The sequence below is a fragment of the Colius striatus genome, chromosome 2 (genome assembly GCF_028858725.1).
Source record: "Colius striatus isolate bColStr4 chromosome 2, bColStr4.1.hap1, whole genome shotgun sequence".
In the NCBI taxonomy this organism is placed as follows: Eukaryota; Metazoa; Chordata; class Aves; order Coliiformes; family Coliidae; genus Colius; species Colius striatus.
The window spans coordinates 101,576,516-101,600,691 of NC_084760.1; the positions used below are offsets into that span (position 1 = coordinate 101,576,516).

The 24,176-nt window shown below is 35.9% G+C and overlaps 1 protein-coding gene across 1 annotated transcript in view; it reads left to right on the forward strand.

Annotated features, from left to right (window-relative positions):
- The window catches only part of PRKN (parkin RBR E3 ubiquitin protein ligase), a 710,202-nt gene that overhangs the window by 220,840 nt on the left and 465,186 nt on the right, over positions 1 to 24,176 (forward strand). The window contains exon 3 of the mRNA XM_061990230.1: positions 12,935 to 13,166. Within this exon, the coding sequence (XP_061846214.1) occupies positions 12,935 to 13,166 (232 nt within the window). The remainder of the gene's footprint in view (positions 1 to 12,934; positions 13,167 to 24,176) is intronic.

Sequence of the window (24,176 nt, forward strand, 5' to 3'; positions counted from 1 at the left end):
CTATCACAAAACAGGATCTAATCACACAATCACAGAATCTTAAGGGCCGTAAAGGACCTCGAAAGATCATGTAGTTCAATCCGCCTGCCAGAGCAGGAGCACCTAGAGTAGGTCACACAGGAACTCATCCAGGTGGTTTTTGAATGACCCCAGAGAAGGAGACTCAACAACCCATCTGGGCAGCCTGTTCCAGTGCCTCATTACCCTCACAGTGAAGAAATGCTTCCTTGTATTTCTTTGGAACCTCTTCTGTTCCAGCTTATACCCATTGCCCCTTGTCCTATTGTTGGACATCACTGAAAACAGCCTGGCTCCATCCTCCTGACACCTGCCCTTTACATATTTGTAAACATTATTGACATCACCCCTCAGTCTCCTCTTCTCCCAGCTCCCTCAGCCTTTCATCATAAGGGAGATGCTCTACTCCCTTCATCATCTTGATGGCCCTGCACTGAACTCTCTCCAACAGATCCCTGTCCTTCTTGAACTAAGGGATGCAGAACTGGACATAATATTCCAGATCCGATCTCATGAGGGCAGAGTAGAGGGAAAGGAGAACCTCTCTCGACCTACTAACCATAGCCCTTTTAATACACCCCAGGATGCCATTGGCCTTCTTGGCCAAATGTGAAATTCAAATCTACCCAGTCTACCCTTGGTCAGCTAATCAGTGAGGGCACTTATGATAGGTCATAAAATAACTGCAAAGGTGCAGATACTTTTCCGATTTAGCATCTCCATGCAAGCACATATGTCCTTCTGCAAGTCCTGTGAATACTGAACCAGTATTTGAATATTAGCAAAAATGAATCTCAGGTAAAGTCATGTAGCAAGTAGCATGAAATCTAAAAATAATAACAATTTTTCAAAGTTTCTATTGTTTTTAAAACCAAACATAAAATAGAACTTTCTTCACATTTCCAAAAGATTAAGGAAACCTTTTGTCTTTGCATTATGCTTTACAACTTTCAACCCTTCTTAGCAGAAGAACAATGAATTACAGTCTCAAGAGTTCTCAGCTGAAAGCTGTCATCATCTGTCAGTTGTCTAAATATTTGAGTTCTTCACAGGATGCCAGATAAAGTCAGCATCTACAGTGGTCTACCTGTTTTCCAGATAATGTGCACCTTGAGCCCTTTATGTCCTCTTAGATCTGCATATGTCTTCAACCCCTCTTAAAACATATGAGTGCCTTAAAGCAGTTTGCATTAATGGGTGTGAGTTTGAACTTGAAAATGCAGCTTGGATGCTGCCTCTCCAGAAGCAGCTAAATAGTGCTTAAATCTGAACATACAAATTTAGTCCATTGGAAAAATCTCTCATCCTGCTTGTTTGGTGTGAAAGCCACATCTGACATAAATAGAAAGCAATATTGCACTGGCTGTGCCTTGTGACAAGCAGCATCCAAATCTGAGCAATGATCTTAATTATTTGCAGATAACATTGCATCTGTTGGCCTTACTTGTTGCTCCCTCCCCTTCTCAGTCACAAGTGAAAGCAGTAATTGGTAATTTCTTGTCTGTGTTAAAATACTCTCATGCATTTCATTTTTCTACATTAAAAAAAAAGAAAAACTCAAAGTAGAGGAATTCTTGCTGGTACAAATTTAAGTAACGTTCTGAAATGTGTTGGTGCTCTGGTGTATGACTGGTACTACAACTGAGGTAACCTGAATTTCAGTCCTCTACCTGAATTAAAAAAAAAAAAAATCCCAAAATTTTAGACATAGAATTAAATAATTTATTGGAAGTTGCAGATTTCTACCTTCTGTCCCTTATGTTTGATGTACACAAACATCTTAGTGTTGAATAAGGGAAATTCCCTCCTTTATTCAACATGGCAAGTCTAGATCTGAGGCCCTCCCTATCCACTCACAGCAGCCCATCCCTGTTTCCCCTGCATCTTTTTTTGTTTTCAGTTCCAGTGGTAGCTTGTTTGAAGTCAGGAGGATAATTTTTGCTATACTTGTAAGAATTTCAGTTTTACATCCTGTAAATTGCAGCCAGCCAATTTCAGCACCATAAGTGGGCACTCATTAAAGCATGTGAATATAAGCTCCACATTGCTTTTAACAGTGTGCTCCTAAGCTTGCACATACTGTAATGGAATTCACTTCAGAGAATTTTCTTGCTGAAGGCAAAAAGGTTTAAAACAAAAGAAAAAAAAAAAAGTGACTTTGTGTTTTTCATTGGCATGAATGTTCCCAGTCACTTTTTGAGAGAGACCTAAGTTGAGACTGGACAAGATCAAAGAGCTTTAGGAAGCTGAATTTGTAGCATCTGTACCACAAATTGCAGTGTTGAGCCTTGCAGGGATAAGAGCAATGTTAGCTCCTATTTCTCAGTAAGATGAAAATTCTAGTACTGTTAAGCTGGTTCGCAGCTGAAGTGAGAAAGTATTCTCACACCATGAAACAATAATTATCACAAAGAGGCCCTGTGAAGGTTGGGGTTGTGTCTTACCCGTTGGAGTATCCATCCACTCTGATAAAAAGCGTGCTAAAAGACAGGGATGGTGCTTGCTGTGTTCTGATGTGACGAATCCGTGTCACAAAGAGCTAGAAGCTGTGCTGGTAGTCTCTCTGCTTTTTCTTATTGAAGTGTAACAGTAATTGGTTTTGTCTCGTTTGTTTGTTATGTGGTTGAATACCTGTTTTCCAGCTTTAAAATGTGTCTATGCTGTACTATTTATTCAGCTCTAAGATAGAGATGATTTCCAAGTCCAGGCTTACAAAGCTTAATTCGCATTTCTAGGGAAAGTTCGCAGGAGTTTGTATCTTTTTGTGGCAACATCTGTGAACAAGGCAAATATTTTTAAAATAATTGATTTTTAAAATTGATTTTTGAACTGAACTAGCTGAGCAAACCATGTTTGATCCTCTGGAGAATCCACTATACACCAGTAGAAAGAAATAGTTAACAATTGTTGTAAAACTTGTTGAATCTCCACCTTGTAAGCAAAAAGGGTCAACTAATCTTTTAAACAAAGGTGATTTTTTTTTTTTTAACAGAATGCAGCATACCTTTACTAATCTTCCTTTAGTCATTATATGATACCTTTACCTGTTTCCTTCAGTCTCAATAAACTTAGCTAACTGTAACTTCCATCAAATCACTGCACAAAAGTCTGACTAGCCAATAGTTGTAGGCATCAATTTTAATAAAAGTATTATCTTTAAATCACAGTAATATCACACTGCTGCCTCAGATAATCTGAAATATGTCTGCTGATGCCTTTGATGGGTGCTCATAAATAGACAATTAAGGGACTTCGGCAGTAATGTCTTAGTTTGAAACAGGAGCATGCTTCTGAAATGGACGTCCTGATCATGCCCATTTACCACATATAGCACATCCTCAGTGAATGAATCACAGAATCACAGAATCTCATGGGCTGAAAGGGACCTTGAAAGATCATTTAGTCCAACCCCTCTGCCAGAGCAGGAGCACCTAGACTAGGTCACACAGGAACTTGTCCAGGTGGGTTTTGAATGACCCCAGAGAAGGAGACTCAACAATGCATCTGGGCAGCCTGTTCCAGTGCCTCATTACCCTCACAGTGAAGAAATGCTTCCTTGTATTTCTTTGGAACCTCATATGTTCCCATTGCCCCTTGTTCTATACTATTTGGAAGAAAACAGAAAGATGAGTCTTAGGACTTCACCTACTACAACCTATTTGCAAAAACAAAAAAAGGCAAGACCAGAGGTAATCTCAGCTCAAAAACCCCAAACACCTCCAAAACCTTAGCCTCCTAACTTCAATGTGGATGTCAGGTTCTCAGTACCAACTGTTTTGCCATGAAGAGATGTTTCTTATGGTTTGCATTATGTGATAATGTCAGTTAGGTTGCTCGCTTGACCACTTGGTAATGCAAGTTGTAGCCTGACAGACCTGAAATAATTTCTTATCTCAGAAATGCTTAAATTTTTTGAAGCTTTGGCAACACTGAATTTCACAGCACATAACCCTTCACCATGAATATCATAGATTCTCCCTCTTCCTGAATGTGTTTTCAGAATCTGAATCTTGACCTGAATTCAAATTACACAATTTCTTATCTACATGAAAAATATCAGAATATTCCATAACTTTAGATGTTATGTATGACACATCTATAAAAATATGTGATATGTTGTAAACTGAATGTACACAGAGGAGAGGAGGCCATGATACAAAAAAATCTTCAGATTCTTTTTCAGGAATCTTGTTTGTCTTTATAATCTGTACTTTCCTAACTAAATCTGAATACTGAACTTCTCTATCATAGCTTGATGCTATATCACTGAAATTTTCTTTCTTGAAATTGTAATGGCCTCAGGGGGAAACTGAAGTTTTTTTCAGGTAAGGATGAAAGCATGCTGTTAAAGCAGGTTTCCTTTATTATTTTTTATGGGTCCTTATGTTAAAAAATGTCTTTCATCTGTGACTCAACAAGGCTTTCTCATCTCCTTGTTATATTTAATATACAGATATTCAGCAGAAATAGTCTGGATTTACATTTATGTCCAGGTGGGTTTTGAAAACCTCCAGAGAAGGAGACTCCTCCCTGGGCAGCCTCTGCCAGGGCTCCTTCACCCTCACAGGAAAGTTTTTCTTTAAGTGGAACTTTTTATGTTCCAACTTTTATCCATTACCCTTTGTCTTATTACTGGATGGTACAGAAAAAATTGTTGCCCTATCCCCTTGACACACACCTTTCAAATACTTTAAGTATTAATGAGGTCCTTGCTCAGTCTCCTCTTCTCCAGGCTGAACAGTCCCAGATCCTGCAGCCTTTCCTCATAAGAAAGATTCTCCAGTTCCTTGATCATCCAGGCCCTGCAGTGGACTCTCTTTAAATCACTAGTGGGTTAAAGAGTTACCAAGTAAGCCCACACAAGATTCCCACTAGGCTTTATTTATGGCTGTTCTCATAACAGCTTCTCAGATTGATATATAGATGCATGCACATGTGCTTTGGTTGTAGGATGTATACCAGGTGCTGGCCATAAAGCATGAAAATGACATCTGTGAATGACAACTTGAAGTAATTGAAATAAATATTTATAGCTATTAAACCTTTGATGCTCTAACCAATAATTTATATGAAAATTCACTTTCCATAGTAGACTGTTAACTATACATAGAAATTCTTTCAGAACTCTTTGAAGAAGGGAATTTGCAAAATTCCGTTCTGCAACCTTACAGCTGCCACAGTCAGATTGGACATTTTCAGAGATATTTTCAGGATGTTTTCAGAGTTCTGCACAGTGTTTCCCCACTTTTTAAAATATGTTTTATGTCTCATTTATGTCCTGACACCTATTTGATGTCAGTGTGAGGCTACTTCTAGGCATGTTCCTCACATGCTCACTAAAGTTTAATGTGCGTGTTACAGGAAGACAGAGAAGTGTGACAGATTCTGCCTAGCTGAGAATAGATAAAGAAGAATATAAAGGGAAGAGGAATAAAAATTAAACTTTATGTTACTTAAACAACATATAGCCCACAGTCCTGAGACTGTGTCACATGCTGCAGCCTGCTAACAGTGTTGGCTTATGATACCTTTTTCAGAACTTAATACCTTTTTTCACAATTTAACTCAGAATAAAATGTGTCCAAAATGTAATTCATTCAAACATTATACACTATACATTTGTTACTTGTTCTTTTTAGGTGTGGCTTAAGAAGAAATCAGTGTGATGTTAAATACAATCCATACCTGATAAATAATAAACTTTCTTATTTTATATTTACAGCTGGAGCTAAAATGTTTAGAAAGTGTAAATTTATCAGGTAGTTCTATGTGTAGAGTGTATCATTGATGTGCATTCAAATGCATGTAGGAGACCAGCAGTCACAAGAACTTAACTGTAGTAATTTTTAATTTAGTATGATAAACTTTTAATTGATCTGTTACTTTCTATACGGACAATATAATAATAGTGATTTTATAGGTTGTTCTTAGTGCACAGTACATGAAATTACAGGAAGGAAAAAGTTCATTTATCGAGGAGAAAAGTTTCATGTGAATTTAGTGTTCATTTCACTAGTTCTCTTCCATTTTATATTAGCGTGATGTGTTCTTAATGTCACTACTGAAATATTAATGGCTTTGTAAATATAATAAAAAGTTTGTCTGCCTTCTTTGTCTTTTTCAGATCATTATGTGAAGTTTTTAAGGGAATAGCAATAATCTAAACAGGTATTTTTATGTTGTAAACTGTCTCATGTGCTGCCAATAAAGAATTTTTATTTCGTTTAAGGATCAGTTTATCTTTTGGAAATTTGTGCTAGGTGACCTACAGTAAAGAAAAAGTTATCATATTAATAATGTCATGGTATTATTAATGCTATTTAGAAATATATATAATATTGCTAAGGTCTTAGGTTGTATAGTAAAAATAATAACCCTGAAAAGTTCATATCTAAGAATTATGTCTGTGTTCCATGATCATTTCCCTAGAAATTATCATTTGTGTCTTATAATGTGAACAAGATAGAAATGAAGCATAAAGTGAGTTGCAAGTGAAGGAAGAGGAGGAATTCTGACTTAGTTTAAATTTAGTTTGAGAATGTTTGAATGCTGTTGAATACATTTCCATTTCCAGCAAATTATTAACTCATTAAGACACTAGTCAGTATAAAATCATAAGTCTTATACTCCTCTTTAAGGACTTTCATTTGGAGCAATATCTTTGTAATATATGAGCCATTATGTTATATCATAAATTGAGGATTTTCTTTTTGTATAGGTTAGTCAAGACTTCCTGCTACACAGAGGGACCATTAGGTGGAGGAACTGTAGTAAATCACACAATATCTACTTATTCCCTCTTGTCCAAATTCCATTATTCTCTTTACTATAAAATAGTGGAATCTTAATTTGAATGTGTATGGATTAACCTTTTTTTGTATGGCATTACTTTAAAAAGTACCTCATAGGAGCTAAGTAGCAAGCAGTGTGTCAAGTTCCACATGGAAATGCAAAGCAATGGTAAGATTTGTGGTTTGAAGGGAATGTCTCAGGACATGGGATTATCTTTCCTTACAAATTGTAGATGGAGTTTCTTCCTTCTGCCTAGCACTTGCATATGGGACAGAATCTTTACAGAGGTCTTCAGAAAGTCCAGTCTCACAGGAAGAGAAAATACAGAGCAATATATGTGAATATTTCTCCTAGGCTTACTATTTACCCGAATTAACAGTTGGCATGCATAGTCAGGACTGTGACAATTTTGCAGAAAACTAAGGTTTTTCTAGCCAAGATTATAGAGTAGCTCTGATTTGTTACTCAAGAGCCTTTCCTGGGTTCCACTAAGCTTCATTTGTTCATGTAACAATAATTATTTTTCCTTTACCACTCTCAAATGCTAAAAGACAAACCGTGTCTTGTATTTAAAGCACAGTAATGTCAGATTAGGTCTTCGTACATGAAAATATTTTTTTAAATTATGTTGTTTTGGGATGGCAATTTCAGAGTTGTTTGAGTGTCAGTTAAACACAAATTTGCAGGCATCACACTTCATTAGTGTGAGTCACTTTATCAGTCCCTAAATGGAGTAAAAAGTGTATCATATTAATTGTCACTCATTTGCATCAGATTACTTTCAGCTTCATTGTTACCTGCTGAACTGAAAAACTCACACACTCCTTCCTTCATTTGCTGCAATAGTCTGTCTTTGGAACTCTGCTAGTAGTCCTTGAAGTTGTTCTAGATTTTGGATTTAAAAAGTAAAGGAACCTTTTTCATAGCACATTTTTTTAATATTCCTTTATTCTAGTTCTTTGGCATGGCCAATATTGAAACTATCCCAAGAACTGAATGGGAAGATATTGTAAAAATTAGGGTATAAATATTCTGCCAAATTAAGGGTTTTCTGCCTTTTCGTCACATTTATTTGAATATGTGGCTCTTTCAGTAATATGTCTGTTTTTCTGTCTATTTGTAGGCATGGCTTAGCACCCACAGTAGTCTGAATACTAAATTAGTACAGTAATGTGGAACTCTGAAAATTTGAAAAGGTGAAGTCTAATAGAGATATATTCCACAGTATCATAAAATAGCAAGTAGTTTCTGATTGTTGGAATTTAACTGCTAAGTGGTCTGTATAATTTATGCCCAGTGGTGCACTGGCTTTTTTCCTTTACCCCATGTGGAGCAATATTTAGTTCACTGCCACTCAACAGACTGAATTCACTCAAATGGACCGCAATATCAGACCAGAGTGTTGATTTGCTTCACTATTTTAACAGGAGTTAATTTTCCCTTCAGATTTCCCCTTGCCACGACCTGTGAAAGACCCTTAAAGCTTATTTGGTTTTTCTTTCTGTGTTGGCTGGTTAAGTAAAATATGTTGTCTTCTTGCAAGTCCCACTTTCCATTTCTTAGACCATCATAACTCAACAAAATGGTAATACTGTATCTGTATTTTTTTATTTTATGTAATCTCTACTTCCAAGTTCATTTCAGCTTTTGCTCCCTGTGTACTAAAGGATATTTTTTGAAGCTGCTTTTTCTCCTTGCTTATTTTTTTTGAGTCATTGGTCTGTGATTGGGGAATGAAAATAGCGTTGTTGCTCTTCCAATTGATTTCCTTTCCATGTCTGCTGCTTTTGAGACTTGGTCTTTGTCCTTGGGTTGTGAGAGGATTACAGCAGCAGTAGAGCAAGGTCTGGTGAACTTATTTTTCTCTCTTCTGGGGACTTCATATCTTTTGGGTTTTGTTTTTTTTTTTTTTTTTCCTTCTGTTTAGAGTGTCACTTTTAATGTCTCTTTGCACTATTCCTGCAAAAATATTTTTCCAATATAGTTGGTGTGTATTCTACACTTTTGCATAGGTCCTGTTGGTTTTCAGAGATCCGTTGTGGTACGGTTACTCTGGAGAGCTTTTTTATCATTTCATTTATTCTGCAGATTTATGAGACAAAAATGTTCCTATTATTTTCCCATCTGATATTAAAAGACATCTCAGTTAAGAAAAAGCCTAACTGGAAAGCCAACATTTTCGTTCTTGTTGATCATTCCTAGAAGTTTAAAATACTTTTTCTTGAGCATTTACCTTGTTTGAATCTCTTACTGAGCAGCATCAAACAGTCTGTTATCTACTTAATCTAAATAGGCAGCAATTAGGTAAAGTTGTATTCTTTTCTTTCCATAGGCCCCAGGGATTCATAGGCAAATATATGGCTCTCCAGCTAATAGAAAAGTTTGAACTGGATCTTAGGTAGTGCAGTGTGAAGAATTGCTTTTTTTTGACATTGGTAGGCAATAAAATAAACCCCAAAACCATAACTGGTGGTTAAAATGAAATTGAAGTATTTAATATTCCTTTTCAAAACTACTTTAAATAACACATTTCAAAATAAAGTGTTTTGCACTTCAGAAAATATAATATGACTTCTCCAGTGGGCTACATATTTCTTATATTGAGAACACTTCTTTCATTATCGATATTACTCTCAAAATATGTTGTCAAGAAGATATCAAGCAGATTTTTTTTCAGAACAAGAAGATTTCACAGTCATCTTTTCCCTCTTCATAATTTGGCTCGTCTCATGAAGTGACCTTCTACTTACCCACAGCTGGCAGCACCAAAGGATATTGTGTTATTCACTCGGGATGTACTGATTTATCCTTGTGAAGCTCAACTTGAGAATTCAGAAAATAATGCAAAAGCAAAAGGCTTAATTTTATCTGCTATGAATGCATTTTTCCAAGTTGGCCAAAACACATCCACACTAAAGAACAAGTTCTTAGTACTGGATTTCATCACTTTTGAATCTTTTAATCTCACTTTATTCTCCTTCAAGGAGATAGTTCATAATCTACCATATATATACACTTGTAGTATTTACCTTTGGAATATGGATCAGACATTAATTTGGATCAACAGATAAGACAATATCTCTAGAATCATTAGTAATAGATATTCTAAAAAGAAATATTTCCTGAGAAGTAAAACAAATAGAAGAAGAAAATGAAATTGACATTGACATAAACAATTGTATCTTAGATTTGTGTTACATTAGTCACTGAAGGCAAAACTTCTACCTTTTTTCTCAGAGAAAAAAAGCTGCAGACCAAGCCTATCTACCACCTTTGAAATGCAGTCTGCTATAAAGCATTAATCACCTTAATTCTGGGAATTGCTTGCTGATATTCTCATCCAGGTCTTTTCATAATTAAGGTATAATCCCAGAAATTTTTTTTCTTTTGCTATCCTCACTTTTCTTCAAAAGGTTGAGAACAATTTTCCTTCTTTGAATACAATGGAAATTCATTTCAAATATAGTCAGAAACAACATTACAAAACTGATTATTTGGGATCTCATATTTATTACTGCTCAGTGATTTCTATTTAAAAATGTACTCAAAGGATGCTGTTTGTTTTTTCCTAGAAGCCAACTTTGAGAAGTTATCCTGAGATCTGCTAAATAATCTTTCCAGTGTCTATGTTGTACATAACCATCATCAGTAGTGATGTTGAGTGTTCCAAAGTTTGTTCATGTTTTTGATAAAGAGGGGCAAGAGAGATGCAATGTGTTCACCAGCCCTTTGAAAATGAAAACTATTATAAAGTGAAATCCAGGAATATGGTATTGCTATGATCCCATAGAAATATAATTGCCCAAAGTGCAAATTTTATATTCCTTTTTTTGTAGTATGTGGTTCTTGACATGATTAGAGAGAGAATGGGAGATGAGGCTCTATTTTGTGATCCCTTCCTTGGTTTCAAAACCAACCACATACTCTCCAGCCTGCAAAAATAACTGGAAATGGACCAATACTTTTTAAACATCAATTGATTTAAACCATAGATCTAGATGTGTACAGCATTCAAGATCAAGTAAGAGCGGTTGAAAAAAGATTTTGATTTTGCCACGGCCTTTTGTTTGGTTTAAGCAGCCTTTGCCATCCCTCGTTCTGTCTTCTGCACCATCCCCTTAGTATGAATGTAGCACAGGGTCAAGCTGTTAACTGGATCAGGGAACTATTACAAACTTTAAAAAGAAACAAACAGAGAAGGATAGTAGCTGTCTAGAAAAAAAAAAAAAGAACAGAGGCTGCTTAAGCAAGCAAAACTGACAGAAGAGATGCTCATTAAAACATGATTTCACTGATTGACAGTTTATTAGGAGTTTCCAAGGTTGTGAGTTTTTATATATATACCTCTTTCCCCTTGTAATTCTAGCTGTAACTGAGCAAATCACTTTTAAGCTCCTCATTTGCCTAGGTTATTAGCTTCATTATTAATTTCTCTTAGGTTTATTAAATTCTTTAATGTTATGCAGTGTTCTTAGGTGAAGAAGTTTTAGAGTGACAGCTGTGTTTTGGATGTTGTGTTAATGAATTAAATTATTAAGCTATTTAAATGGATCTTGTTGAAATGTTATGGGCAACAAGTTGTACAAAAAAAGAAGACCTTTAATGTCAACTTGTTTTAAAGTCAAAATCTAATAGGTGCTTTGTTTGAATATTAAGACTGCAATATCCTTGCTCTAAGAAAACTCTATGGAGTGATTACAGCCCCACTAAAGAAAGAGTGTGTTATGAAAAAAATCAATTTAAAACAAAACAAAACAGATTTTTGTCTTTTAGAACATAAGAAAGAATGGGTGGAAAGAAAGTACTGAGAAATAATGTAAGAGAACGAAGGAAAACCACTAAACAAAAATGAGGCCAGAGGAGAAATAGTGATAGAAGAGAGAGAGAGTGGGATAATAACAGGGGTATAAATAGCACTAAAATGTAAATGTAAAGGAATCTTTTGCAAAGAAAAGTATATGTAATAATTGCAAATCCAAGCTAAAAAAATTAAATATTGTGTGTATAAGGAGTCAAATGCTTCTGAATTCTCTTCCTGTTTCTCTCAATTGTAATCAGCATTCTGTTGTGACATTTAAGGGCAGACATAGTGATGCTGTGAAGAGTTACAAAGTTACTTTTTGTTGGAAATCAAAAAAAGGACAATTTTTGTTGCAAGGTGTGCTATGAGGAAAGATCTGTATAAGTCTTTCTTGAAAGCCCTTCACCAATGACAGGTCATCTAAAATCTCTGTAATTTCTGCTTCTGAGGTAATATTTTGCTTTTCTGTTCTGCATTAGGAAAATGCTGAACAAAATGTGAATTCTATCCTGATTTATCATGTATAAAGCTTTCAGAAGATCATTTTCAGCCTGCTTCTTTCTAAGACACGAGTTCTGGAAAGACTAAGAATCACCTCTGGTGAGATCTGAGAAAGAGGAAGTACTTTTTCATGTATGAGACCTCTTGGGGTAAAATGGGTAGCAATGCTTTTTGTTTTACCAGTAAAAACTATAGCAGTCATGAGATCTTCCACAAACTCTCACTAATTCTAAATTCAACAGTAAAGCGTCATCTTTGGAAAGAGTGAGAAACCCATACTGAGTCTACATCTAAAGCAAGAGTTCATTTGAAAATTGCAATAGGGACAAGAAATAAGTATCAATCGTCATCGGTAGCATCATCTTCCCTCTATCTGTTTACAAAGATATTTTGGAGTAACATGGTCATGAACTCTCTGTAGTTGTCAAATTTGACCCTAAATTACTGCATGAAGAGTGTGTATCAGCATTATCTGTGCAAATGCATATTAAGTACTGAATATTCTTAGCACTTGATTTAGTAGTGCTCCCTCTGGAGTTTTTCCTTTGTGCCAAGGAACCAGACTTATTTAGAGCTGTTGGCTGTGGTCCACGGTTTTCTTGTTAAATGTTTAGCATTTGTAAGTGTTGTGACCCTTTTGCCAATGCGAGTAATCCTAATTCCAGAAATTTACACTTGTCACTTTGCTTTAAACTCCATTACTGCACACTGAAATTCTACACAAAGTAGCTTGGAGACTACTTAACAAATTGGAGATGAAGAGATCTTTTTCCCTTTTTTTCACAATTAATTAATCTCAATGATTTTGGGTTTGTATTGCAGAACTGTGATCTGGCCCAACAGAGTATTGTTCATATTGTTCAGAGTCCACAGAAGAGCAAGGATGAGACAGAAGATAACTGTGCTGGAGGTATTCTAAAAGCCTTGGAAAGAGAACCTGAAAGTCTAACTCGTGTAGATCTCAGTACCAGCATCCTCCCATCGCACTCTGCTGGATTGGCTGTTATTCTGGATACTACAAAACCCATCATTTCTGTTCCCTCTGAAAAATCAGGTAAAAATTGGTGATTTAGTACATTTCAATACACAGATCTGAACCTGTTTCTTAGGATGAAAGTTCTGTACCACAGGGGAAAAACCCCCAACATGGTTTCTTTTAGTTATTAGGCAAAAAATACAACTATATTAAGAGGTGATAAGCATCTGATGTGTCTTTAGTAAAATAATTTTGCTTTTTGGATAAATGTAGTGATTTCTTCTGTTGCTTCTGTCTCTAACATTTTAACAAATTATTATAAGCTGGCAAAACACTCCAGAGGTCTATGAAAAAGCAGAAAAAAACCCCTCTAAAATCTCCATTTGAGAAGTTTCCTTAACTAGAATGTTGGGCCGCATGTGCCTTGCAAATGTGTTTAATTCTGTATTTGTTGGTTTTGTATCCAATTTCTATGAATTAGGCTTAGCATTTATAAAAAACGTAACTAGCACAAAATATGATGATGATTCATACTATGGATTTTAATCATTCTTCATCCATCAAATAAAACTGAGAATGTCTTCACTTTGTCATGAAAAATCATCTGAGGCACCAGTTAAGTTATGGTAAATAGGTTATGTTTTAATATTTACATCACAGACATCAGTATGCTTAACAAAATGAATACTAAAATTGTTACAATAACTTCTAGAAAATTTCTTAGATGACTCATGCAGAAAATATACAATTTGATACAATTCGTGGGTGTGTCACAGAAGTATTCCACAACTGACTTGATCAACCTCTCTCTGCCAGCTAATGATGAATGAGTGCAGTTTAGGAACAAATTAGTATTCAGTTTAATGATCCACATCTCCCAATCTGAAAAAATAATGAGATAAGAGGGACACATGCCGATTGTTTCAGGCTGGGCTTACTATTAAAAGCAAGGCAATGGTGTGAGCTTTATCATTCTACTCCGTATTTATTTTTTCACTACTCTACATGGTTGTTGTGCTTTACTTTACAGAATAGTTTATAAACACGTAAGACCTTTCAAAATTCATCATGTGGTATGTTTTTCCACAGACTACAAACTCCATGTAGTCAAATACATACTGATATATGTATTCTATTTCAGCAAATGTTTTTATAGCAGAATGACAGTTGAGGAAAAAATGTATTGATAATATATGTAGACTATTTTTATCTGTGACTAAGTTAAACAGAGTTTTTTATCATAAGGTAAAAAAGGTAGAGCCGATTATCTTCTCTTTGGCTTGTTTTGACTCTCACTATGAAAACTTGTCCTTCTGTCTCTTCAGACCAACCACTTTTGTTCACTATGAGGGATTTTGATTTTTTTGTTATTAGGATTTGGGGTGAATTAATTTCTAGTCACATAATTCACTGAGTTAAGGAGTATTCTGGGTTAAAATAATGCAGGAAAAAAAAAAAAATAATCCAAAGATCAGTTTTCCAATCAACTTTCCTATGTAGCAAGGATTTTTGTAGGCACAGCTGAAATGAGTAATGGTAATGAGAACAAATGGCTGACAGGTGCCTATGCCACCACTGCCACTTGGAATTATACTTATCAAGCTATTGTCTTAAAAACTGAGTGGTGGTTGTGGTGATCAGTCTTCAGTAGAAAACTATACAACTGAAGCAACTCAAATATTTTTTTCTGTGTGTGAGAGATCACATGCAATGAATAGGTGACACATTTAAACTTCCAATTAAGAGACAGAGTTTAATTGGTTATTGTTTAGTCTAAATTTCAACACAGCCATTCTATAACTGTGATAGTATACACTAAGAGACTTCATCTTTTTCTGAAGTTTTTTTCTGTTTGTAACTACAGGATACTGACTCTAGATCCCTGCCCTGCTTTTTTTTTATTTGCCTTCTTTTGAATTCTGAGGAAAAAGGTTTGTGGTAACTTTTTTATAACAGAAGTTTGCAATACTTGACTGCAAAAGTAGTATTTTTGAAGTATTGACTGTAATGCTTGGAAGATAAACTCAAGAATTTTATAAAAAATCCAGGAGAGAGGCAACTCTTGTTGTACTGTATTGCTATATACAAGTAATATACTGAAGTACTGCTGTACTTAATCATATAAAAACCATCATAGCCTGGCATCTTTTCCCTACTAAGGGGCATTACTTACACCTTGCAGAAGAGCATAGCAGGACATCATCCTCCCAACTCATGCTCACTTTAGTGGTGAGTAACAAAAAGAACTCTCATTTGATGTGGAGAACCATCTTATTGAAAATGTGTATTTAAAGCGGAGCTTGTGTTTGTTCAAGAAATTCAGAAGTTTGAAAATCATTAACAGGCTGAAAAAAAAAATCTAAATAATCTCTGCATCAAAGATTTCTAGGTTTCCACTCCTTGCAGGCAAAGATAATAGAAATTAAAATTAGCAAGTTCCCTGATGACACCAAACTGGGAGGACTGGCTGATTCCCCAGAAGGCTGTGCTGTCATTCAGTGGGATCTCGACCAGCTTGAGAGCTGGGCAGAGGGGAACCTCATGAGGTTCAACAAGGACAAGTGCAGAGTCCTGCATCTGGGAAGGAACAACCCCATGCACCAGTACAGGCTGGGAGTCAAACTGCTGGAGAGCAGCTCTGCAGAGACCTGGGAGTCCTGATTGATAATAAGCTAAACATGAGCCAGCAATGTGGCCTCATGGCTAAGAAGGCCAATGGTATCCTGGGATGCATCAAGAAGAGTGTGGCCAGCAGGTCAAGGGAGGTTCTGTTCCCTCTCTACTCTGCCCCGGTGAGGCCTGATCTGGAGTCCTGTGTCCATTTCTGGGCTCTTCATCTCAAGAGGGACAGGGAACTTCTGGAGAGAGTCCAGTGCAGGGCCACCAAGATGATCAGGGGACTGGAACATCTTTCATACGAGAAAAGGCTGCAGGAACTGGGGCTGTTTAGTCTAAAGAAGAGGAGACTGAGGGGAGATCTTATTAACATTTATAAATATCTAAATGGTAGATGTCAGGAGGTTGGGACATCCTTTTTTTCTGTTGTGGCTACCAACAGGACAAGGGCTAATGGGAGGAAGCTGGAACACAAAATGTTCCACTTAAATATAAGAAAATCTATTTCACTGTGAGAGTGACAGAGCCCTGGCACAGGCTGCCCAGAGGGGTTGTGGAGGCTCCTTCCTTGGAGGTCTTCAAGACCTGCCTGGACATGTTCCTATGCAACCTGATCTAGGTGACCCTGCTTCTGCAGGGGGGTTGGACTAGATGATCTCTAAAAGTCCCTTCCAACCCCTACCATTCTATGATTCTATGAAATGCCTTTTCCTGTCTGCTAAATAACACCTTTCATGATTTCTAATGAACATGTAAAAATCTCAGCAAAGGATTTTCATCCTACCTCACCCCCACCTAATTTACAATTTGTCCAATATCTGAGGCAAAGTGCTTTGATAAATAAAATGTAAGCAAAGAATACTAGTTTCATAATGGTTGCATATCAATAAATACATATATAGGGTGAAGGGAGTTTGGCCTGAGAAAGTGTGAATCTGTAAAACAGATTCTATGGTTCAACATCTGAATATGAGAATGCATCATGCTGCCAAATCTGAGAAAGCTAATATCATCTTTGGAAGTATAAACAGAAAACAGAGTGGAGTGGAGAGTATGTTTTTCCTCTGCATAAATAAAACTGGAATGTCACACTTCATTTTAATGTCTAAACTTCAAGAAAGCTGCTGAAAAAACTGTTAGACTGTTGGAAGACTCAGAAGAGTCACAAGAGTCCTATAAAAGTGCAGGTCATGATTGGCTTATGTATGTTGATATAATCTTGTGTTATTCATACAAGTACAAATTTGATAACAGGGGAGTCTTAGACCCTACAAGCTATTTTGGGATTTAAGCTTTCATTGTCTAGAAAGTGAAAACTAGCAAAGATAAATACTACATGGAATTTCTAACTTGCCAGGAAAGCAACCATTGATGCCACTTATTCTGTCTTACAAAAATTCTCTGTATTTGGCCACTTAAAAGTAAATAGAGGACATTTTTCTGAAACTTACGTCCAACAGCAAAGATTGGACTTCAACCTAAAAATAGTTTCGACTGAGGTAGGCAGGAAGTCAGACTACAGAGACACCTTGCTTCCCTCTCTGTATTTGTCAGCTACTCATGTCAAGCAAATTTGTATTTTTTTTTTTTAAGTTAGTTTGACAGCATTTGTTTTATTTAAGCTGATATTAATTTATTATCTATTTAATTGTCAGGTTAATCCATTATCAGCTGATTTATTATTTTGTCTGAATAGATGTGGTCATCATTACTTACGCTTTTCTTTACAACTTTAAGGTAATGCTCATCTGTTCACATCCCTAGAAAATCATATTGTTCTTTAGCTATCCTTTTAAAAATGCTTGTATACAAGTCACCTCTGTCTCCTTATCTTTCCATTCTCCTCCTTTCACAGTAGACTAAATAAGAAACTGCTATATATTGACTTAAATTTGCCAAGCTGTAAATTCTAGCAAAAAGAGAGTTTGATTCTTTTCCACCTAATTACAAAGTGTTTTACTAAAACTTAAGATATGTTAAAACCTCTTGTCCTTACAAATAACACAACTATGAGTTAGGATAGATAAAACTGTCATTACCAAAACCTCAGTATAATCCTGAGGCATAAAGATGTTTCCTGGTCTATTAAAGAATGTGATATACAAATGACACATGCAAAAACCTTTAGAAGGAAAAGCCACAGTTAAGGTTTTGGGTAGTCAGAACTATGCATACTTCCTAGAGAAGCTCTGATGAAAAAAACTCAACAAATTGATTTAACTGGGATACTACTGACACTATATGAATACTTTTTAAAGAGTATTCTGTAGATTATATATTAAAATTCCTGTGCTCTGTAATTTATATTACTTTTTTTAATGATTCTTTTAATCATTAAAAGGGTAAGATTTTTTTCTGTCAGGATTGTTTGAAGTAAATGAGTAGTCTAAGTTCCTAGTCTAAGTATTTTAAAGTTACGTCACAGTCTTATAAAACTTACAATGTCAAATTAATTCCAATTCAGACAATGGTTTAGTGTACATCTCTCCCAATTTTAATGTGATATTAGCCTGAGTACCCCTTCCCAGTAGAGAACTGGGTACAGCTACAGCTTTTTCTGAGCTCTTTTTGAGAATGCCATCAAAATGTGAGTACTGATCCATCCAAAATGGCCCCCAGCACTGCAAGAACATCTCTGTTGATTGTCTGAGACACAAAGCTCTGAAAGTGTTCATCACCTGCACCAGAAAAAAATAAGACAACTGTGAAATTATTTTCTCATGACCTAATTTTGCTTTACTCGGTCATGAAACCATTACCTTGAATCTGCTATTCGCTTAGAAAAGAGAAAAGGGATTCTTAAAATATCTCTCATGTCATTTAGCTGCATTTTTACATGGGAAATTAGTCAGTATAAAGATTTTTTTTCCCCTAGGCTTCTTTACAAATCATTTATGGCTTAATCGTAACATTAATTAATTAATTAATTAAACGTACTTTATGCCCACGGTACTGTAAATCAGTAGTCTGAAGAAGGGAAATCGGTATTCTGTGCCATTTACATTTAGTAATTATGTCATTTCTCCCAGAGTTATCAAAATTTTGTTCTAAAACACAGATGAGTACTTACATCGACCTTTCTTAAACTTTTTAAAGTAGTAATTCATCTTTGAATGATGGTTACATAATTCTTATGGTAGTTCTTTTTCATATACATTCATTTGACTAAGATTCATATTGCTGTACAAGAAAAAATAACAAATTATTTAATATGCATACAATTTATTCTTTCAATAGACACATTAAAGTAACTAACTTAACTGTGATATTTTTGGATTTGGTGCACTGTCACAAAGCTGTTGTCTTTTTAAGGAACAGCTGAGGGAACAGGGTTGTTTAGCCTGGAGGAGACTGAAGGCACACATGATCACTCTCTATAACTACCTGAAAGGGAGTTGTAGCAATGTGGATGTTGGTCTCTTGTCTTTAAGTAAGTTCATCTGAGGTCTGGAAATCCAGGTGTATATTAAGAGAAAAGTATGACAATAACATTTTTTTTCTATGATACAGTCAGATTACATTTAACTTTAAATCAAATCTGCTAAATATTTTCTGTGTGCTGGATGAGAAGTCTTTAAAGTTTACAAATAATTTACAATCTGTTTGGTAAATGTTGTATGGCAGAAGTTCCATGTTTGAAGAAGCTCAGAGATCTGGAAAGATATTTATTGATGATCCATTGAGATAATGGTCACAGGGCTCTAGCTACACTTAATTGTTTTCAGCTGCTAAAATATATTACAATCATAGAATCATAGAGTCATTTAAGCTGAAAAAGACCCTTAAGATCATTGAATCCAACTGTTAATGCTGCCAAGTCCATCTCTAAACCCTCAGCACCTCATCTACATATCTTTTAAATACCTCCAGGGGTGGCGACTCAACCACTTCCCTGGGCAGCCTATTCATGTCAGTGTGTGTTAAATTATCCCTCTTGATTAGTTGATATAGCTTCTTGGATTACGCTGTATGTGTATGTTTAGAAATAATGGAAGGCATGTCCATAAAAGAATGGTTCCTGTTGAAAGCTATTCATAATACAGTAATGCTGCTGAAACAGCACTCTATTTTTTCAATGCACACCATAAATGAAGTTTTCTAGATACAAGTCATAGCTCAGCCACAAAAGAACAAGATCAAACCAATGGTCTGCCTAAATCTAGTTCTCCTCCTTTTTAATACTTTTTTTATCCAATACTTCAAAAGAAGTAAAACTATCTTATTATATAATCTTATATCTATAGGAATATTCTTTCTTGCAAGTAATCACTTCTGTCTGATTATCCTTCATGTCTGCTAGCCGAGTAAATTGCCAAGAGTGATAATAGCATTCTATAATCTGACCTTCATTGAAGTAGCACTTCCTAAACACTCTCCAGTATCAATTTAAGGGTTAACTGGAAAAGAGGGGAAGGGTTACCAGCCCAGCAATTAACTATTTTTAGTTCTATCAAAATTTCTTTTGCAACAGTTAAGCTTAAGAAAAAATATTCTGGTTATTCTGTTTCCAGTAAGGTTATGAAAATATGTCATTACAAAGTCCTTGGAAGTTTGCTCTTATGTATATTGTATCTTCTGTTAGGGTTATTAACCCTTGACAACTCACTGCTGCAATGCTTCCAAGTTCTATATATAAAAATTTATATCCCCTCTTCACCTTCCAGCAACAGCAAAAAGTGATTTTATAAGACATTAGCATAATGGAACCTTTTCAATAAAATGATAAATTGAGCCCATTTCCGAAAACAGAACACACACTTGATAATTTATTGCAGTCAGTGCCATACTGGAGACCTCCTTCGTATCAAATGCTTTTAACACTGATGAGAATGGTGCCATTTTCCCCCATCCTTCGTGTCTGTGAAATTCATTCGAGAGGAGAAATGTTCTTTTCTAATAGAGCCAAAAGCACTTCTGGGAATGCTCATCTTTACATGACATAATTATCTCTCATGAATGTGTCTAATTGCTTTATTGTTTTTAAAGGCCTTTTCATGTTAATTGAAAGCCAGTAACATTTGCTAACTCCCTTGTGTCAATGGGTGGGCTGGGGACGCTGTTGTGTCCTTGGAATATAATTTGATTGGTTATGGGTGACAGCACGGACGGACTTCTGTAAACATGTCACTCCCGTCTTTATGCTTTGTAGGTGGAAAATGTTCTGTATTGATCAAACAAAACTATACATATTATATTTTCCAAAATAATTGTTGGCAAGAATTAATTACTGATACCACTGGGAAAAATAGGTAAGAGACTCTTAGGAAGCACCTCTTATGTGTAAAAATCTAACAATAAAGATGTAGGTTGATTCTTTTTCAACAGGAAGAGTACAATTAGGAATTCACAAATAAGAATAATGCAATGTTTAAAGTTCATTAAAAAACAGTAGTTACCATTACTGTGCAGCTTAGTGCTTCAATACATAGTCTCTGTTATGAACTCCTTGCACTGGAAATGACATGAGTCATAGTCTTCCCTCAGATTACATGTCCAAGATTCATTAATGTCATGGATAGTTCTGTGCACTCAGCAAGGACACTGGGAGAACAGACCTATTAGAAAGGCTTGATCTACAGAAAGTAATTACATGGAACAGGTAGTTTAATAAGTTTGGTTGATACTAGAAGATAAAAAAAATAGCCATACAAAACAAATCCTCCTCTCCATAAAGACAAATAGCTTCAATGGGACTAAATCTGAACTTCTATGAAAGAAAAATATCATTGCATTTGGCAGGGAAAGACTAATTCTCTGGTGGGGTTTTTTCAAAGTAAAGAATGGTGCAGTTGGAAATTGTACAGTCAATTCAAAAGATCCAATTCATATTCACATGAACACAAAGTTAAATTCAGTGCATGCTCTTGCATTGCTATGCCAAAAGTCTTTAGAATTTTGCTATTAGTGTTGTTTCAGTGAAGATTTCCCGTTTCTGCTGCTACCTGGGTGACTGTTGTTAGAGATACCAAGGTAGTGCATTCACGATTCTCCTCAGAGACGGACAGCAAGGATTTCACTTGGGTTTTTTTTCATCTGTTGTGCTTCTGGTATTTCCTCTCTTTTTTTTCCTTCTTTCCTCTTTTTTTTTAAGAGACTATCTAACCATAGGAACTGAGATTCTTTATCAGCTTTATGTGGATTTCAAAAAATCCTTCAGCGTAGGGTTTTTTTTCCCCTGCTTTGACATACCTTGAACCTTTTGCTTAAATCTCGTTCATTCTTACCCATTCTTAAGAGATGACATTGCCTACGTTATGCCCAGAAACTAAGATTTTATCCAGTTGGAACAGAATGAACATCTGTGCTGCGCAGAGACCCATTGTCCTTTGTAATTATAGAATATTTGCTTGAAGCTTCTGTAATATCGTTATTGCATGTGATTTACTGGCATGGGGCAAAAAGCTGGACTTAGGTAGGATTACAGCATTTGTGATCATATTGTCAAACTGAAAGGAAACTAAATGAAGAAAATATCTTCTTTGATCTGCCTTTCACTTATGGGACAGTATGATATAGTGGTTGACAAGTAAAAACTGTCTCGAGTATTCCTAAGCTGACACTATATGCTGTGGCATCATTTTTTGTGCAACTATTTCAAAATCAATATTTCCTTTGTGAGTTATCCAGAGTTTGGAAACCCCTATTTAATGCTTAAATTTAGGATTAAAAATTAGCACTTTTGAATGCTACTTCAACAAAGCATGAATCTTTATATTCACTGATGTACCTGAAACCACATCTAACAAGCTTATTTATCTGTACCACTGGCATCTATGTGGGCATTCACTCTTAGGTCTTTGACCTTGGGAATATGTCAGATTCTGATTTAGCAGTTATATCCAACCGCTGCCTTAACTGGTATTTGCAGATGAATGCTTCAGCTTTAGTTTTGACAGTCTATCTACTTGCAATGATCTCTGCATTTCTGGAGTAGAGTATCTATAAATTTCCTCATAAAATGCAAGCCCATCTTGTATCTATATATTTATTTCTTATTTTTATATATATATATATATATATATATGTTTATATATTTTTTAACTACTCTCCTACTCAACAGAACAACAAAAAATTGAAAAATCAAAGGTGCACAGCTTCAGGTGCACAGCTGCATCCTGGAGCAAAGAGTCTCAGGGAAACCTGAAAGCCAACATATTTGCTGGGCATCAACACTCTCTTTACAAGTGCAACAGTCAGTTCTGTGGATCTTGAAATTTACCTGTTGCTGTAGATCAGCCTCATCTGGCAACCAAGCAACACACAGACACTTACTCCTCCATGGTGGGATGGGGAAGAAAAATGGAGGACCAAAAGTGAGAAGACTTTGAGATTGAGACAACAACCGTTCACAGGGAAAACAAAAGTCACACATGGAAACAAAGCAAAGCAAAGAATTCATTCAGTACTTCCTTCAGCAGGCAGATATTCAGCCATCTCCAGGAATGCAGGGCTCCATCACACATAATGGTTACTTGACAATACAAACATCATCACTTCAGACACCTATCCTTCCTCCTTCTTTCCCCAGCTTCATATGCTGAGCATGATGTTATATGGTATGGAATATCCATTTGGTCTGTTGATACCAGCTGTCCTACTTGAGCCATCCCAATTCCTTGTGCACCCCCAGACCACTTGCTGGTGGGGCGGTGTTAGAAGCAGAAAAGGCCTTGGCACTATGTAAGCGTTGATCAGCAACAATGAAAATATCCCTGTGTATCAACACTGTTTTCAGCACAAATCCAAACCACAGCCCCATATTAGCTATTGTGAAGAAAACTCACTCAGTCACAGCCAAAACCAGCAAACCTGTCAAAAGAAAGGGATAGAGTAAAAGAAACAAATTTATGGATATGGGCATGGGGACTCGAAGCGCAGGGAACAGCAGGATATCATGTTCCAGGTTGAGCCTGTTCATTGTGTACTGTGCTCATTGATGTTCAACTTCATGCAACACTGCACAACTTGTCAAGGATTTTATGCCAAACTCTGGCATCTTGCAGTCCAGTGCAGCATGACATCATTTTATTGCATCTTCATTATGAAGATGACTTAACCAAAGTTGTAACAAAGACCAAATGGTCACTTGAGAAAAAGAGTACCTAAATCCCCAATTCCTCTTTTTTTTCACCACAATTTTTGCCTTAGATTTGTCACTCAATAATACTCAGTATATATATTACTGGAAGAAAACTCCAGCTGGCAACAATCAGTTGGTTTCTGGTTTAAAGCTACACCAATTGGCAACGGAGCTTTTATCTACTGCAGCTCTTAACAGCCTCCAAAATTGTTGAAGTAGCTGAATCAAACATCAATAGCATTTTAAATTAAGTCTGAAATGTAGATATAGACAGATGAAGACCCTGATTAATATTATCAAGGATTTTCCTTGAGCAGATTTTAGTTCTCTTGAATATAATGTTTTGATTGTGCTAAGAATAGTGAAATAAATACCAAATTTTCCACTGTCCT